The 19285-nt window shown below is 48.1% G+C and overlaps 1 protein-coding gene across 1 annotated transcript in view; it reads right to left on the bottom strand.

Annotated features, from left to right (window-relative positions):
* Positions 1 to 638: 638 nt before the first annotated feature.
* Positions 639 to 19285, bottom strand: part of LHFPL4 (LHFPL tetraspan subfamily member 4) — an 81500-nt gene continuing 62853 nt past the window's right edge. The window contains exons 3-7 of the mRNA XM_084829841.1: positions 13217 to 13233; positions 12329 to 12390; positions 10945 to 11110; positions 9701 to 9769; positions 639 to 785 (exon numbers count right to left, since the gene is read on the bottom strand). Of these exons, the coding sequence (XP_084685967.1) occupies positions 639 to 785; positions 9701 to 9769; positions 10945 to 11110; positions 12329 to 12390; positions 13217 to 13233 (461 nt within the window). The remainder of the gene's footprint in view (positions 786 to 9700; positions 9770 to 10944; positions 11111 to 12328; positions 12391 to 13216; positions 13234 to 19285) is intronic.

Genomic DNA, 19285 nt, shown 5'->3' with positions numbered 1-19285 from the left:
GGATTGAGCCCCCGTTTCCAGAGGTTCCCCAGCATTGTCTTGGGGCTGTGGATGTATTTTCCCAATTAAAATCTTCCTTAGTAGTTCTGATGGCCATATGAAATGTCATGACCATGCTGGCTGGGGATGATGGGAGTTGTAGTCTAACACACCTGGGCGGTGCCAGGTTGGGGAAGGCTGTTCAACCACTCCATGCATGCCCCACCGCTGATGATCAGAGGAGGCCCTGCTACATCCATTTGTGCAGCTGAAAAACACTGCAATACCCGGTGTGAAGCCTTTTCAGCAGTGGCCGTGGAGCGATGGAACTGCTCCTCTTGACAGAGGCTGAGCTCTAAAGGCTTTCAACAAAAGGCTTGCTGAACTGGTTTTATCGTGTGGTTTGGGCTACCAGAGATTTTCAGATTTCTCCTGTGTCACTTCCTCGTGGTTTTGTGTTTCTACATTTATCGACACGGTTTCATAGGTGAGCCGATCCTGCCTCCCCTCAAAAACTAGCCAGTGTGATTTTCAAGTGTTAGGGGTTCACGCGTGATGTGACTCACAAGAATGCACCATAAAGGGGTGCCTTTGACGTTGGCGCTTAGGTGTCTGTGGCCCTTTGGGGTGTCCAGATTGCATCACAGTACATTATCCCGTCATTCTTGCAACAAGCCTGTAAGGGTGGCATTATACCCATTGTGCAATGGGGGCTGAGGCCCGCTCCCTCGGTGAGCCTGCCCTCTTGCCGCCGCAGCTGCCAGCCGCTCCTGCTCCTCAGTCCCTTTCTCAACGTTGCTGCTTGCCTGACAGACAAGAGAGCCAGGGAGCCAGTAGGCAGCGGCATCTCCTCCTCCTCCTCCTCTTCCTCCCCCTCCCCACCACTGTTGTTTGGGCCAGAGCCAGGTGAACAAGCAGGTCACAGTGGTGAAGAGGAGCAACTGCATGGGGCTCTTGTCAGGGGCCCCTGCTGGGTCTTCCACAGGTGCCCAGCCATGCCTGCCCTTGACACTGGCCCTGTTTGAACCAAAGGCTTTGATCCACATTTCGTCCGTTTAGCCATTGTGCTAAACTAGCTTCTAAACTGCATTGACTTGAGAGCAGAATCAAAATGTCACACATGGGACTAATTACAGACGGATTAACGTTAAATAGAACAGACCTTGAGGATTGTGCCTGCTATGTGGTGATCTCTGTGAGATCCGTGGATTCCTTCCCAAGACTGTGCCCCCCTGAAGCCCCTACCTGTGTGTGGAAGGTGCAGCTTTCATTCCGCTCCAACCCCGGGCAAGCAGATGCCCAACTCATCTGATTTTTTCCAGGTTGGAGTTTCTGTCCAATGCTAAGAACCTTTGACTTAACTTGCCTGCTTGGTGTTCTTTGTTTGGTACCTTCCTTAAAGACTGAGAGATGAATGGAATTGGACTGAAATTTGGTATGCATGTTTAGAGGACAAATCCCAGTTTCAACTATTTTTAGCCAAAGCAAGGAGAGAAAAGAGAGATGCAAAGGACATAGTAAGGTATCATCTCCCTCTTGAGTATGAGAAATCACGATTTGCTAGACGTGTGTGTGTGTATGTGTATGTTTTGGATCAAAACTCCCAGCATTCCTGGCCATGCCAGCTGGGGCTGATGGGAGTTGAAGTCCAAAATATCTGGAGGGCCCAGATTGGCAAAGGCTGCCATACACCTTCCTATCATGTCAATGGCACACATTCTGTCTTCTCACTTAGTGTCAGGGTGGAAACTGAGCCCATAGAGCCCCAGAGCAGTTCTGATTCTGAGGAGGAACAGCAATCCGTGGGAGAGGAGCCAGCTCATCCCTCACAGGCACAGCAGCTGGCAGAGATTCCTCCTGCAGCATTCCTTAGATAGTGATTCTAGCAGTGAGAAAGTGCGGGAACGAAGCTTGCTAGATGCTTGATGCAGACGCAGAGAGCGACGAGTGATGGAGGGCGCAGAAAGGAGGCGTAGTACCCGTTTGGCATGCAAGCAACGGCCGCCTCCCATGGACTCAAGGAAAAGAGGGAGGATCTCTCCCTAGCCCATAAGTTCAGGGTCTTCCTGTGGTTCTCCTTCAAATGGGGACCAACTGCCTATTCGAAGCTTAGGCCACTCTGCTGTTCCTTGCTTTAGTCGCTGGTGATTAGCATCTGCAAGAGTCATTAAGTTGTAAAAGGATTAAAGCTTTGAAAAGAATCCTTTCGTCTGTGTCTTGAGTTGGCTATTGGAGTCTACTGAAAGAGGCCGCCAGGGCGTTCTTGACACTTAGGCCTGTGTGGACTACACTTGATGCCTTCGCTTCCCATGTGTAGTAGACCAGCGAGGGGTGGACAAAGGCACAGTATACACCAGCTATCCCCAACAGGGTGCTCTCCACATGTTTTAGACTTCAATTCCCATCAGCCCCAGCCAGCATGGTCAATGGTCAGGAATGCTAGGAGTTGTAGTTCAAAACATCTGGAGAGCACCAGTTTGGGGAAAGCTGGTAGACACTGTCAGGCAGTATTGTTTAATCAAAACTGGATGGCTGATCCCTTTACTGCAGGGGTGGGAAACTTTATGGGTGGGGAGCTGGATGGCCCCCTACCAGGCCCTTCATGAGCCAGATGGCATCAAAGGGCAGGGCCAGAGCCCCTGATGTAATTTGGCCCATGGGAAGGGGCTAGTTGGGAGGAGGAGTGGCCTGCTACTGTTATCTCTGATCATTGATTGGAGATAACAGTGGGGATTCCTCCAGGATGGGGCTTGGAGCTCTTCGGGGCTCCATGGACCAGATGTGGAACCTCCATGGGCCTGTATTGGATGTGTACTTCCCATTTTATTGCCCATTTGTCCAGTTTGGAGAGATCTTTTTGGAGCTCTTTGCAGTCCACATGGATTTTCACCATTCTCAATACTTCAGTGTCACCTGCAAACTTGGCCACCTGGCTGCTCACTCCTAATTCCAAATCATTTGTTGACAAGTTTAAAAGTACAGATCCCAATACAGATCTTTGTGGGATGCCACCTTCGCCACAACAAGGATCACTGCCTTGTTGTGGCGAAGGGGCCTGTGTAACTCAGTGAAGCCATAAGCTATGCCATGCAGTGCCACCCAAGACGGACAGGTCATGGTGGAGAGTTCTGACAAAATGTGGTCCACTGGAGAAGGAAATGGCAACCCACTCCAGTATTCTTGCCAAGAAAACCCCATGGAACGTGTCACAAGGCTAAAAGATATGACGCCGGAAGATGAGCCCCTCAGGTCAGAAGGTGTCCAATATACTACTGGGGAAGAGCAGAGGGAATTTCCAAGTAGCGCCAGAAAGAGTGAAGCGGCTGGGCCAAAGCCGAAAGGACACTCAGCTGTGGATGTGTCTGGTGGTGAAAAGGAAGTCCGATGCTGTAAAGAACAACATTGTTTAGGAACCTGGAATGTGAGATCAATGAATCAAGGTAAGCTGGAGGTGGTCAAACATGAGATGGCAAGATTGAACATTGACATCTTGGGAATCAGCAAACTAGAATGGACAGGCATGGGCGAATTTAATTCAGGTGACCATCATATCTACTACTGTGGGCAAGAATCCCGTAGAAGAAATGGAATAGCACTCATAGTCAACAAAAGGGTGGGAAAAGCACTACTGGGGTACAATCTCAAAAATGACAGAATGATCTCAGTACGAATCCAAAGTAAACCATTCAACATCACAGTAATTCAAGTCTATGCCCCAACCACTGAGGCCAAAGAAGCTGAGGTTGATCGGTTCTATGAAGACCTACAATACCTTCTAGAACTAACACCAAAAAAAGATGTCCTTTTCATCATAGGGGATTGGAATGCCAAAGTAGGAAGTCAAGAAATAACCGGGATAACAGGCAAGCACGGCCTTGGTGTACAAAATGAAGCAGGACAAGGCCAATAGAGTTTTGCCAAGAGAACACGCTGATCGTAGCAAACACTCTTTTCCAACAGCACAGGAGGCGACTCTAGACATGGACATCACCAGATGGTCAATATCGAAATCAGATTATGTACTTTGCAGCCAAAGATGGAGAAGCTCTATACAGTCAGTCAAAACAAGACCTGGAGCTGACTGTGGCTCAGATCATGAGCTTCTTGTTGCAAAATTTTGGCTTAAATTGGAGAACGTAGGGAAAACCACTAAACCATTCAGGTATGACCTAAATCATATCCCTTATGAATATACAGTGGAGGTGACGAATAGATTTAAGGGATTAGACTTGATAGAGTGCCTGAGGAGCTATGGACGGAGGTCTGTAACATTGTTCAGGAGGCAGCAACTCAATCCATCTGAAAGAAAAAGAAATGCCAGAAAGCAAAGTGGCTGTCTGATGAGGCTTTACAAGTAGCTGAGGAATGAAGGGGAGTAAAAAGCAAGGGAGAAAGGGGAAGATATACCCAACTGAATGCAGAGCTCCAGAGAATAGCAAGGAGAGACAAGAAGGTCTTCTTAAATGAACAATGCAAAGAAATCGAAGAAAACAACAGAATGGGAAAGACTAGAGAGCTCTTCAAGAAAATCGGAGATCTCAAGGGAACATTTTGTGCAAAGACGGGCATGATAAAGGACAAAGAAGGCAGGGACCTAACAGAAGCAGATGAGATTAAGAAGAGGTGGAAAGAATACATAGAAGAACTATACAGGGAAGATCTTAATGTCACTGTGATCGATAGTGCGATCACTGAACTTGAGCCGGACATCCTAGAGAGAGAAGTCAAATGGGCCTTAGGAAGCATTACTAACAACAAAGCTAGCGGAGATGACAGTATTCCAGCTGAGCTATTTAAAATCCTAAAAGATGATGCTGTTGAAGTGCTGCACTCAATATGCCAACAAATTTGGAACACTCAACAGTGGCCACAAGACTGGACAAGGTCAGTATATATTCCAGTTCCAAAGAGGGGCAATGCCAAAGAGTGTTCAAACTACCGTACAATTGCACTCATTTCACATGCCAGCAAGGTGATGCTCAAAATCCTACAAGCTAGGCTTCAGCAGTATGTGGTCCGAGAACTACCGGAAGTACAAGCTGGGTTTCGAAGAGGCAGAGGAACTAGAGATCAAATCGCTGGATCATGGAGAAAGCAAGAGAATTGCAGAAAAACGTCTATTTCTGCTTCATTGACTACACTAAAGCCTTTGATTGTGTGGATCACAACAAACTGTGGCAAATTCTGAAAGAGATGGGAGTACCAGACCACCTTACCTGTCACCTGAGAAACCTGTACGAGGTTCAAGAAGCAACCGTAAGAACCAGACATGGAACAACCGATTCGTTCCAAATTGGGAAAGGAGTACAACAAGGCTGTATATTGTCGCCCTGCTTATCATGAGAAATGCCGGGTTGGATGAATCACAGGTCGGAATTAAGATTGCCGGGAGAATTATCAACAACCTCAGATACACAGACGATACCACCCTAATGGCAGAAAGCAAAGAGGATCTAAAGAGCCTCTTGTTGAGGGTGAAAGAGGAGAGTGCAAAAGCTGGTCTGAAACTCAGCATTAAAAAAACGAAGATCATGGCATCTGGCCCCATCACTTCCTGGCATATAGAAGGGGAAGAAATGGAAGCAGTGACAGATTTTACTTTCTTGGGCTCCAAGATCACCGCAGACGGTGACTGTAGCCATGAAATTAAAAGATGCTTGCTCCTTGGGAGGAAAGCTATGGCAAACCTAGACAGCATAGTAAGAAGCAGAGACATCACCTTGCCGACAAAGGTCCGTCTAATCAAAGCTATGGTTTTCCCAGTAGTAACGTATGGCTATGAGAACTGGACTGTAAGGAGGGCTGAGTGCTGAAGAATTGATGCTTTCGAACTGTGGTGCTGGAGAAGACTCTTATGAGTCCCCTGGACTGCAAGGAGGTCAAATCAGTCCATCCTAAAGGAAATCAACCCTGAGTGCTCATTGGAAGGACAGATACTGAAGCTGAAGCTCAAATATTTTGGCCACCTAATGCGGAGAGAAAACTCCCTGGAAAAGACCCTGATGCTGGGAAAGATCAAAGGCAAACGGAGAAGGGGACGGCAGAGGATGAGATGGCTCGATAGCATCACCGATGCAATGAATATGAACTTGAGCACACTCTGGGAGAGAGCGCAGGACAGGAAGGCCTGGCGTGCTATGGTCCATGGGGTCACGAAGAGTCGGACACGACTTAATGACTGAACAACAACAACCTTTTACATGCCTCCGTTGTGAGAACTGTCCACCGTTGTGCCCACTCTCTGCTTTCTGTTCTAGCCAGTTACTGATCTGTAAGAGGAGATCTGCTTTTATCCCATGACTACTAAGCTTGCTCCAGGGTCTTCATTGAGGTACTTTATGAAAAGTATTTTTGAATGTCCATGTATACAGTGCTTACCAAATCACCTGTATCCACCTTTGCTGACACTTAAAAAAAAACTAATAGGTTAGTAAGGCAGAAGCCGTGCTTATTCTACTTAAGCAAGGCTTGTTTCAGGAGGAAACTCCCTCCTGGTGTTCTGGCCTACAACTCTCATCATCTCTCACCACTGGCCATGCTGGCTAGAGCTGTTGGGAGATGTAAGCCAAAACATCTGGGGAGGCACAAGTTGCCCACCCATTCTATATGCTTGATAATTTTATATTTCATGATGCTTTCCACTAATTTATCCAGACCAGATGTTAAGCTAACATAGTGGACCTGGACTCTGTCCACAAGGAATCTATGGACAGGTGCAATGTCTAGTCTGTGCTCGGAGATTTATTGCCCCACCAGGATTCCCAGCAATATAAGGCATTCCCCTCTTACTCATCATGGTAATCTCATCAGTATCGCAATAAAACCTACGGGGGGCTAAAAATACTTACGGATGCATATTCTCACAATCCCTGCCTTAATGCCAATTTACACAATGCCAATTAATGTTACTTGCCATGACAATAATGTAGGGCGTGTGGATCTATGTGCATCGTGAAGTAACCAATTTATGAAATGGTTACATCTTGATTCCCATTTCAAGTGTTGCTACAATATTGCTGAAACCTGGTTGAGTGATAGCAAGTAGTAAATGTAGGTCTAACGTTGTGGGCTGGGTGATACATGGATCTATTCAACTCACCCAGGACACAGTGTACCAGTTGTGTCACCCTCCTAGAATGGTGATATGAGGGAAGTGGGATTTCCTCTTGCAGCCCCTTTCAAAGGCGTTACACTGCCAGCTCTGATCAAGCATATATTCATTCTCTCTGTCTCTCTCTCTCTCTCTGCATGCAAGCACCCTCTCCTTAATTTGACACATTTCTAAATGTCTCCCTCCCCTTCCCACAACCCTCACAAATCCATGGGATTAAAGAGGTGCTTGCAAAGGCCAGCAAGCAGTTGGTACCAACACTTCCTATCCCCAAGTCCCAAGGCAGAAAACATCCACTGCTTTCCATTCACACAACAGGGTTCTGGTCCAATCCAATCCATCATGAATTTTATGTTTTCCAGTTAAGGTTTTGTGAAACACTGTATCAAACTTTTTTTTTTTGTACTAAAATACAGATATATATTACAGCTACTGTATTCCCTTCCCCACCAGTCTTGCCATTTCCATTGAGAGCAATCCCATTTCTCCAGCACGTGTGTACGCATATGCATCTCTTCTCTCCCCCCCTCCAAATGCAGGGTAATCTTGCTTCAGTGGCTCACGGTACCTTAAAGAGCCCTGTTGGCAGTGGAGTTGCAGGCTAGTTCTGCTCCATTGTTCCAAACTGCTTAATCCTTTACCAAGATATTTGGGACTTTCCTAGAATGACTGACAGGAAGGTGGCACTGAGATCTGTGAATGCTACAGGGTTGTGTGCCCAGGCCTACAAGTGGGGAACTTGTGGGAAACTTGAACTAGTTTGGCTATTTTATTTTTCTCTTGGTAAGGATTCCCTTATGTTACAGAAAATGGGGTTTTATAGTGTAATCCTGTCTGTGTTTACTCTGAAATTAGTCCCACTGGGTTCAATGTAAACAACTCCCAAGAAAGTATCTCAGAGACTGTGGCCTGTGGTACAATTAGGTAGTTTTAGGCTCTGGATTGAACAATCTTATTGGGGCGTGGGGGGTGTCTCTTTAGATGGTAACGTGTATTACTTCACTTCAAAGTGGTAACCGCAGTCCTGCTGCATTTGCAGCTTTTAATGAGTGGACTCTGAACAGTTGAGATCACATGTATTTTTGGTCTTTCCTCACTTCTCATAAATTGGCTGTGGCTATTAAGGGGGAGGGAGGTTTGCTCCCCACAGAGGCTTTTCATTACCTCAGTGGACTAGCAAATCCCCTTGACACCTTTGAGTTGCACCACAGTACTTGGTATCTGGTTATCAGTGGACTTGAATGTAAAGAGACGCACTAGCGCAACCTGCTGCTCATTGGCAACTTCTGGGTGGCCTTAGTATTTCAGTTTGGCAAACATCATGATATGACCATGCCACAATCACTGTGGTGTGCTAGACCTCCCACACTGATGGAGCACTCTAGGTTATAAATCCTTAATGGGCTTCCTTCCGGGCCAAATTAGATGTGTTCTTAACTGTTTTTTCTTAAACAGTTTAAGAGTAACTGTGTGTGTATGTGTGGGAGAGAATCCAGTCAGGATTCCACCTGTCATTTCTCTAATGAAAATCACACACACACACACACCCCAGCTGAGCTAGTGGTGACCGACCGAGAAAGAGATCTTGGGGTTGTGGCGGACAGCTCAATGAAGGTGTCAGCGCAGGGTGCGGCCGCTGTAAAAAAGGCAAACTCCATGTTAGTCATAATTAGAAAAGGAATTGAGAATAAACTGCCAATATTATACTGCCCTTACACAAATCTATGGTGCGACCACACTTAGACTACTGTGTACATTTCTGGTCACCGCACCTAAAAAAGGATATTGTAGAGCTGGAAAAAGTGCAGAAAAGGGCAACTAAAATGATCAAGGGGCTGGAGCATCTCCCCTATGAGGGAATGTTACAACAGCTGGGCTTGGTTATCTTGGAAAAAAGGAGGGTAAGGGGAGACATGATAGAGGTGTACAAAATTGTGCATGGTATGGAGAATGTGGATAGGGAGATGTTTTTCTCCCTCTCTCAAAATACTAGGACTCGAGGTCATCCCATGAAGCTGATTGGTGGGAGATTCAGGACAGACAAAAGGAGGGACTTCTTCACACAACGCATAGTTAAGCTATGGAATTTGCTACCACAGGATGTAGTGATGGCCACCAATTTGGATGGCTTAAAAGGGGGTTAGACAAATTCCTGGAGGAAAGGGCTACCAATGGCTACTAGTCTTGATGGCTATGTGCTACCTCCAATACCAAAGGCAGTGAGCCTATGTACACCAGTTGCTGGGGACCATGGGTGGGAGAGTGCTCTGGCGCTTGTGTCCTGTTTGTGGTTTCCTGATCAACAGATGGTTGGCCTCTGCGTGAACAGAATGCTGGACTAGCTGGATCCTTGTTCTGATCTAGCACAGCTCTTCTTATGTTCTTATTAAGCAATTTACCCTGTGGGAGAACATTTCCCCTTGTGGGGCAAGTAGCACCTTCATCAGGAAAACCCTCCTACAGTGCCACAGTTCCCATTTAAATCCCCCCACCCCACTCAGCTACTATTAAATGGTGGAAGATCTGTACCTTCTGTAAGAAATGTGCCATCCGTTGCACCCCAGTCCTTAATGCTACAGTATGTTTTTTTGGCCCATGGGCTCCCTTCACTTGGAGGTTCTGGCTTTTGGCCCACTTCTCAAGTTCAGCCCTACCATTAGGCAGGATGGGGCGGGCACCCTTGAGCAACAGATTTTGGAGTCCTGTTAACGGGCAGGTAATTGTCAGCTATTTGGGTTATATTTTTACTACCATGCAGGATGCCATTTGGATTTTCTGCCTCGGGCACCAAAATGTCTTGAGCTGTCTCTACATTCCCTTCTGGCTTTTTTTCTGTTATCTGACCTCCTTTTCTCCTCCTCCTCCTCCACCCTTTTCTGGCTCTGTCTATGGAGCAAGTTCTCTCTGCTTTTTCAGGGCCTTGGTTCTCTTCAGCTGTGAGGAAAGGTGTTCCTGGGGCTGTTGCCAAAGCTGCTATTGCTTGCTTCATGGTCACCCTGGCTTTATAATGCCAATAGCTGCTGCTGCTGGGAGCTGTGAGAAAGGAAGGGGGTGGCTTTGCATAGGCTGAACTGTTGTCTGTATTCACGATACCACGTTGCACCACTTTGGTGCAAGACAAGGTTTGGCCTCACCCTAGTCCAGAAGTCTCTCTGGTACAAAGCCTACCTCCAATTCAACTGGTATGTGGTTTGAGGCCCATTTCTAGCCTGAAGCCTAGTTCTGCAGCAGCAACACTTTTATACTCTTGGATGGCTGTACTGGGTGAGGCAAAATGGTTGCCCCTGTGGAACTATTTCAGCAATCAGATCAAACTGGCTTAGCTGCTACACGGCTGTTTGGAAGGGGCACACTTATCCAAACTTTTGGGACAATGCTTTTCTGCCCTACTTCTCAGTGTTATTGAAAGTGTGGAATGGGGGGGGGGCAGTTCCAGGAAGGAGGAATAGGTCCTTTGCTGACATTTGCCTCTCATGACGCTTAGCCCACAATACAGGATACCGAGAAAGTGAATTCCGGCAGAAGGAGGGGATGGGCGCACCCACAAGGCCCACATCCTCTTGCCTAGAAGACTATATCCCAAGTAGTGGAGGTGAATCTTATTCTGCCCTGTTTCCTACCTTCACCCATGCTTCCCCATGTTGCAGTGTTGCTTCCGCTCAGGGAGAAGAAGCTCCACATGTCTGAGGGAAATGGTATTTGCCACAAGCCTTGGAACTGAGCTGTGGCCATGGCCTGGCCAGGCATCAGCCTCACCAGCAGGCCAGAAGAAGGTCTCTTCCTGCCATTGCCTCACACCGGGCTCCTTTCTCTGCTTGCTCTCATCATCGTTGTGGGGCCTGGCTGAGGCTTACATTCAGTGCTAGAGGAGTCACCCTACAGGCTGAGGTTGTGTAGCGCCCCATGGCGAGCAGAGAAAAGCCAGCTGACTGGCCCCCTCCCCCCTCCCCTTCTCTGCACGCTTCAAGGTACGGCTCCATTACCTGGGCAGACTGAGTGGAGAATGCAAAGTTCTGGTGGCTGAAATCCCCACAGGGAAGGGGGATTCGGGCTCACCGTACCCTGTTCAGAGATGATTTAATTTACACACAGAAGTATCAAATGGGCCAGTCTCAGGTGCTGGGCAGCCCTGGATGGGCATAAGGGTGGTCAAAGTTGCTGAAAGGTTAAAAATGGGGGAAGAGGAGGCAAAGAGGTGGCCCTGGTGGAGTCTGTGGCAGCAGTAGCATCTTGGCACCAGCTCTTAGAAAGAAGGGAGGCGGGGGGGCATTTTTTCCTGGAAAGCTTGGAATCCCATTGGAAAGAACGTGTTAGAAATTCCAGGGATGTCATTGTTTTCAGCATGAAATAGGAGTGTGCATGTTTCCTTTCCCCAAAGCGGTATGTTTAAGGTGGGTAGAGTTCTCTGTGTCAATCTTCTGTCCATCAGAAGCCAATCAGCAGAGGGGGGGCAGGAGCCAAAGCCGGCGAATCATGAGGGATGGATGTGTCTCCGGAAATGGTGTGCAGGTGAGGTCCGCAAATTCCGCGACATTTGAGTTGTATGGTTTTTCCCGGTTGGCAGCAGCAAAGGAAAGGCGAGGAGGGAGGTGTGCAGGGCAGGATGAGAGAGTCCGGTCCAGGTACCAGTTAAGAGTGGAGCCCTCCTGCCTCTTCTACATTATATCCTCTGTGGAGAAAATGGATAGTGTCAGCAATGTGAGTGTGCTCTGTGCAAGACTGCACAATAATTGGTGATAGGCAGTACTGTGTATATGCTGCACGGGGATGAGGTGGGGTGAACAGCTAAAATTCTGCATCCACATAACCCACATTCTGCATCAGGAAAAGCTGAACTCTGTGGGCAGTACATTTATGCAAGCCCGTACTTGCTAATTTTACATGATCTGGCTTCTGCCAGCCACAGGAAGAGGCTAGGGCAGCCTTCCCCAGTGTGGTGCCCTCCTCCCATCATCCCTGAGGATTGGCTGTGCCAGCTGGGGCTGACGGGAACTGAAGTCCAAAACATCAGGTAGGCACCAGGCTGGGGAAGGCTGATCTAATCCATTCAGGCTGATTAATGGTTGGGCAAAGAGGCTGATTGGTATGGTGTCATTTGTTGCTGTTGGATTTTCCTGTTTGGACTGTTCTGAGTCTGAGCTTGGCCCCTTTTCCTGTGGGATGCCAGCTCAGAGCTTGGCCACCTGAGGTCCTCTGCCATTCTACCAGACTGCTACATCCTGCTGAGGATTGACTTACCCTGAGCTAGCCCATCTGATACCATGGACAGGGGCCAGTACTGCATCATCACCCTGTGCACTCTTGAAAGACACAAAGGCCGTTCACTCAGTACCCCTCCAAACCTATACCATATGTCTAGATGTGGGAACAGGGCCATGCCTGCCCCCAACAACTGTGCATTTGGCACAAAGGAAGACACCCAACATGCATGATGTGCGGTTTCTGCTTAGGTGCACAGCTTAAGTATGTTCAGCTGTACACACACAGGATCTCCTTTCCAATGTTCCACTGAATGTATAGATATCTGGGTGGGGGCGAAGGACATCTGGAGTTGAGGGCAGTCCAAAGCCTCTGGAGGGCACCAGGCTGGGGAAGGGCTGGTCTAGCTTCTCCATGCTCTAAAGGCCCTGGACTGGCCATGATCACTGGAGATCTCTGAATAGGAGGCACTGGGACCTGTAAACTGCAGCCATGCAGGATGGTGGCCCTTGGGCTGGATTAGTTTATTAGTGTTGACTGAGCTTGAGTAACCATGGGGGATCAAGGGTTTCAGCAGCCCAGAAATCTTGCCATTTCCCCAGACAGAAGAGAAGGGCAGGCAGGGGTTGAGACAGCCTTAGACATAGATGCGTATTTGTATGTATTCTCTCTCATACACTCTCAGAAGGACTAGACAAACCCTGGCATAATCTTCTCCTAACACAAAAACACACATGTGAATAGGGGCATGACTGAGCTAATCTCTCTCTCTCTCTCTCTCTCTCTCTCTCTGATGAACTAAACACACAGTAGCAGACTGTCCTCCTAACACAATATGCACATGTGAACAGGGACATGACAGAACTAGACTAGGCCTCCACTAACAAGGGTAGGACAGACTAGGCCACACGAACACAAAGAACTTACCGCAGTGCCAACAAAATCTGTTGAAAATATAAAAAAGAGAAAATCAGGACAGCTCTCCAGCTTCCAAAGGTTCCCTAGCATTGTCTTTAGGCTGCGGATGTATTTCCCCACTCAAGAGCTTACTTGGTGATTCTCATGGCCACGTGGAACATGACTGTGCAAGTGTTCCGGGTACTCCATGATTGCTGCCTGCGACATGAAAGGTGGCCAGTGGCACAATTTCCCTGCTGTGTCTGTGCCACCCTGTGACTTCCAGCCTAATTCTGTGCCATAATAATTCAGAAGCAGGTACTACAGATTTCAATGGGATGGACTTCTTAGTAAATGTGTTTTAAGACTGCACCCCCTGTTTTAGTCTGGGAGCCTTTTAAATACTTTGTGGCTGAGCACCTCTTTTGCTCTGCAACTCCAGGATGGGTGTGTGCATCTAGCCCTTTAAAAAATGGGGAGGAGGAGCAGCAAAGCGATCCCTGCTCTTCACTTCAGCAAAGCATCATTATTTCATTACATGTTTTCTTCTCTCTTATTTAACTTTTAGTTTTTTCAAAGTGCTGCGCCTTCTCTCTTTCTAGCACTGGAGTGCACATCTGCTGGGTTGTTTGCAAGGGAACCCAGTGGCAAGACAGCTCTCTTGCTGCTGCCTAAAATCCATTACAAGTAGAATGGATGAGGTTGCCAACTCTTCAACCAGCTCATGTGGCTCTGACTAACAGCAATGAGATCTGCAGGAGTTGGGAGCTGAAGCTTTGCAAAGCATGGACTTCATCATTATCTCCAACCAATCACTGCAAATTGAACTGCTGTTAAAGGCACAATGGCAGGCACTGGTCAAAAAACTGGCAACCATAAGACTGGATTTTGTGGTATTTTATTTGAAGGTTAAAAAGGGTTTCATGGGAGTTTCAAAAACCTAACATGTGGCTGGAGCATACCTTCATTGTTGGGATGAAGTCTGGCAAGGTTCTTACTTTTACGGGCTACTGGGTCATCCAAACCACAACCAAAATCTTTGTTCCCACGCACAGCCTGGGAAGAGGGTAAGTGGCTTGTTGCACATTCCTCCAGCTCCAAATATCCTGGGAAAGGAATCTGTGTTTCTCCCTGCACATCAACAAGGGCGGGGGGAGGATTTGCTTGGCTCTTAGTTCCCTCCCAACATTGCTTCCTGCTGCTCCAGCATTTGGATTCCTGCTGGCGTGGCTGCCTTTTCTTAATTTAAACAGATGGACAAAACCCAGAGGCCAGGAGATTTATTCTGATTAATTACATTTCCAATTAGGCGCCACAGGCTTCCCTGGCTTCCATCCAAGTCTCATGAAGGCCAGGGCCAGCAGCACAAGCAAAGGCAGGACACGGCTCCATTTCCCCCTCTGAGGCTGGGAGAGGATGCATGACCCGCGGTCGCCCAAACGGTTTCACACCTGCGTGGGGATTTGAACCTGGGTCTCCCCAGTCATAACCTGACACTCTCACCACTACACCACATAGTTTAGCTTGGGAAAAAGGAGGGTGAGGGGAGACATGATAGAGGTGTACAAAACTATGCATGGCGTGGAGAATGTGGACAGTGAGACGTTCTCCCTCTCTCAAAATATAAGAACCCGGGGTCATCCCATGAAGCTGATTGGTGGGAGATTCAGGACAGAGAAAAGGACTTCTTCACACAGCACAGAGTTAAACTATGGAATTCGCTACCCCAAGATGTAGTGATGGCCACCAATTTGGATGGCTTTAAAAGGGGGTTAGACAAATTCCTGGAGGAAAAGGCTGTCAATGGTTACTAGTCCTGATGGCTCTGTGCTACCTCCAGTATCAGAGACAATATGCCTACATACACCAGCTGCTGGGGAACATGGGCAGGAGGGTGCTGTGGCACTCAGGTCCTGCTTGTGGGTTTCCTGTGGGCAGCTGGTTGGCCACTGCGTGAGCAGAGTGCTGGACTAGGTGGACCCTTGGTCTGATCCAGCAGGGCTCTTCTTCTGTTCTTAGGGCAGCAACCTTGCTGAAGCCAGTCTAGGTCTTGTCAGGGAGACCCTGTGGCAATGTCATAAATACACTCCAAGGTTGATGCAAGGTTTTCCATCTCTTGTCTCAAATTTGAACTCCTCTCCTTTAAAAGCAGGGGTGCACAGCTTCAGGCCCAGGGACCAAATCCGGTCAGCTTGGAGTCCCAATCTTGCCCTGGGGATTCCCCAGAATGCCACCTGCTTTCCCCTGACCACCTCTTGTCTCATGGTTTCCCAGCTTTTGTGCAGTTTTTTCCCCATTCTAAAAGGATGAAATGCTTGTCTTAATGCTTAGTTATTGGCAGTACGAGCTGTAAGCTACAGTATGCTGCCATTTTAGGTATATTTGGCCCTGCCCCTTTGCCTTTGGCCCCACCGACCACTGGAATGTGGCCCCTGAGGGCTTTTCTGAAAGGGAGTTCAGCCCTTGCATTGAAAGGCTCAATGCCCCTGTTTAGGAGCCCTGGGACGCAGGGCGTGTGCTGTGTGTGGGGCTTCTCCTGCACTGATGCAGAGCTGCTCCAGCCACTCACCATCCACCTGCATGTATAAAAACATAAGATGGGCTGTGCTGGATCCGACCAAATGCCTCTGTAGTCCAGCATTCTGTTCCCACTGTGGCCAACCAGACGCCCCATCAGGAAGCCCACAAGCAGCCAAGGAGTGCAACAGCACCCTCCTGCTCATGTTCCCCAACAGCTGGTTTTCAGAGGCATGCTGTCTCTGGCCCTGGAAGTAGAATAGAAGCATCAGGACTAGTAGCCATTGATAGCCTTCTCCTCCATGGAGAAACACATCCATTTGTCTTTCCAGCTGCAGAAGGTGTGTGAGAACACACACACACACACTTCCTTCACTGCAGCTCTGGGATGGCAGAAAGCTATGATGGTGTAACTTCTTCCTCCCACAGGGTCCTTGCAGGAGCTACTCCCCCACTCCAGGGTAGGAGAAGCATTTGATGAAATTGACATGCTATTGGATATATTAGGTGCTTCATTTTTTGAAGATTTAAGGTTTGATCTGCTGTATATGCTCTGCATCCAACAATAAAAAATTCTGCATCCTCCTCTAAAAGCCCAGTTCTCTGATCTGAATAGATTACGCATATTAAACAAACATGTCTCTGTTTGTTATTTTGCATAGATCCCCTTCTGCTTTTTATAGGGAGGAACACTGAGTGTGTGGTTTTATCTTGGTAGTGTATGTATGTGGGAGACCTCTTCACACCTGCTGCTGGCTTCTGAGATGTCACTAGCCACTGCCTACGGGTTTTTAAGGTTCTCTACAGCCACAAGAGGTAGAAAAGTTTGTGCTTTAAAAATAATAAAATTCTCAGCACGGTGAATTCTGTGCCAGATATCAATTTCCAAACTTGTGTAGCAACCTTTGGGACATGTGGAATATATACAACCCTTGCTGTTACCTTTTTGTATTCATTTTAAAAAAACAAAACCCTTCATAGATTAAAACTTCAGTTAATCTCATGGGGTGGAGAGGTAATCCTCGTGAGTGCTACACTTCACAAGACTGGTCATGAACAGGGTGAGGAAGATGCTCTCAGACCAGGTGTGGGCGAGTTGTGGCTCTCCAGATGTTGTTGGACTGCAACTCCCATAATTCCTCACCATGGGTTATGCTGGCTAGGGATTAAAGGGGTTGCACTCCTACAACAGCTGGAGAGCCACAAGCTGCCCATCCCTATCTTAGGCCTACAGCAGGGCTGGCCCTATGTTTCTGTATGCATGCATGTATGTATTTACTTTAGATCCTGCCTTTCCATCAAAAAATGCTGCTCAATGCAACTAACAATAAAATACAGAATAAAAACAAAATCTTAATTCAAACGTAACATAAAAACAAATTAATTGAAAACACAATGTCCTCTACCATTAGGCAGAGTGAGGCAACTGCCTCCAGCAGCAGGGGCGGCCATACAGCTGTTCCTCCTCAACCCTTGGCTGTTTCCCTCTCTTGGTGGACTGAGCTGTCTATGTCACACAGGCTCTCCTGGGGCCCCTGAACTAGCCTGCCGCCTCCCATGTGGTGGAGTATGCCGTTCCATTGCCGATGTCGAAGTAGATTCAACTGCCAGGCCCTCTTCACACCGGAGTTTTTTAAGCAGGATCGTTCTTCCTTAATCACTGGTTTGCGAGGGAGCTTTAGATGACGCCACTGCTCTCCTGCTGCTAGCTCACAACTTCCCTTCCCTCTTCCCGTGTTATCTGAGAACAGGGGAAAACCTGGCATTTTCTGTGCTTGCAACTGAAATTGCCGTTTCCTCCCTGTTGTGTATTTCGCCTTTAGCGCTTTGTCCCACTTTGTGTGGGCATGTGCTAGGGGGTGTTGAATAACATTGTCATGACAACAAATTGGTGGGAAGGGGGGGCAGGTCACTGACCAGGCTTCCAGTGTCCATTTCTGCCTCTCTCCCATTCCTCTATGGGCTCCAAGATCCCCTTGAACACAGCAATGCTTACTTCTGAGTAAACTCATTGCTGTAAGGCTTTCCTTTCCTGGGAGTAAGTGTCATTGAAATCTGTGTGGCTTGCTTCTGAGTAGGCATGCATAGGAGTGCCTTGTAAGTCTACCTAGCAGTCTCAAGGGCTCCCATCCCCTTCAATGCATCTACTTTGAACCTCCCCCTCACATTGACTTCACTGACTGCTTCTTCTCCCTTTTGCTCACCAGATTGATGGGCTTTTTTCCTCCCAGGGTGGATGGGGGAGTCCCTTCTCAGCCACGCAGGAGAAAGGCTTGACAGTTAGGATTTCAATGGGTATTAAAAGTGCCTTTTCTCCTCCCCTGAAAAAATTAATCATGAATGAATTTGAACTCATCATTCAATGATGGTGTGTGTGGGGGAAGCAAGCTGGGTCTAATGAAGGTGTCCCCTGTGAAGCGGTTGCCAGGGGAGGGGGGGCTGCTCGGGATGGCTTGGTGTACTGACTGTATACAAGTCCAATTGTAGATTTACTTCTGTAGTTGGGAACTCGGAAATCGGTATACCTTTCAAACTCAGTAGTGCCAGCAATATACTGCATTTAATTCCATCACACACTGACATATTTAGCAGAGAAGGACTAGAAGCACCAGAAACCTCGGGGTAAGCCACCGAGAAGACTCTCCCTCGGAGGAAGGAGGGGACCAGCTCCCATAGCCCCCTATCCAGGCCACTAGAACGGCTTCTGACTTCCCTCCTACTGTGGAGGAGTGGAGGGATGGGCGGAGCTATCAATCATGTTACAGGAACCAATGATCAGGGGAGGGGAGGGCGCATGGAGCCAGCAGCCCCCTTCTGTCCTGATTGTTCTGTGCAGCTCGGCCCAGCCATGAAAAGGTATAATGCAGAGGGACGCACTATGAAAGATGCCTGTATACAGGACCAGTGTAAATCCTGGAAAAGATCAGGAATCATACACTGGTTTGTAGTGGGATAAAATTCCCGGTGTGAAGAGAGCCCCAGTCTAGTCAGCTCCTGCATGTGGGTTGAGGATGAGACGCCACCTTCTCCTTTGCCTCAGGGAGCAAAATGTCTTGGGCCAGACGTGACACCCACAGAAAAGCTTTTTCCATTGAGAACATCTGTCCACCCGTCCGCTTCAGAGCCTGGTTCAATGCTCCATGCTGCCATTCAGTTATATCCAGCATTAGGAGAGGTGAGCGGAGAAGAGAGGAGGGACTGTAGCTCAGGAGCTGGGTGCATGCTTTGCATTCAGAAGATCCTCGGATCAGCTCCAAGCCCCTCCAGTCAAAGCAGGCTGGTGCCAGGTTTGAGGAGGCTCTAGGCAAGGTATTTTCACGACCCCCTCTGTGCCACCCTGGTGGTCCCCCCACAATTGAGCTTACAAAGTGGGGGAGAAGCAGCCCGCAGTGGGGAAAGGGAGCAGTGTTGAAGGGAGCAGCTGTACTGCGTCAGCCACCTCGTACATCCCAGCACCCTGATGCTGAAAAGAGAAGCACAGGGGTGACTCCTTTGGCTGCCATCCCTGCTATCTTGATTTCCCCAGAACACAGTGTACACGAGGGGTGGATCCCAGAGGCACTGGGTATAATGTAGATGGTG

The sequence above is a fragment of the Heloderma suspectum genome, chromosome 2, assembly GCF_057233095.1.
Source record: "Heloderma suspectum isolate Gila_16-S chromosome 2, 16-S_ref, whole genome shotgun sequence".
Classification (NCBI taxonomy): domain Eukaryota; kingdom Metazoa; phylum Chordata; class Lepidosauria; order Squamata; family Helodermatidae; genus Heloderma; species Heloderma suspectum.
The sequence above is the reverse complement of the archived record's forward strand: the minus strand, read 5'-3'. Positions and strand labels throughout refer to the sequence as shown.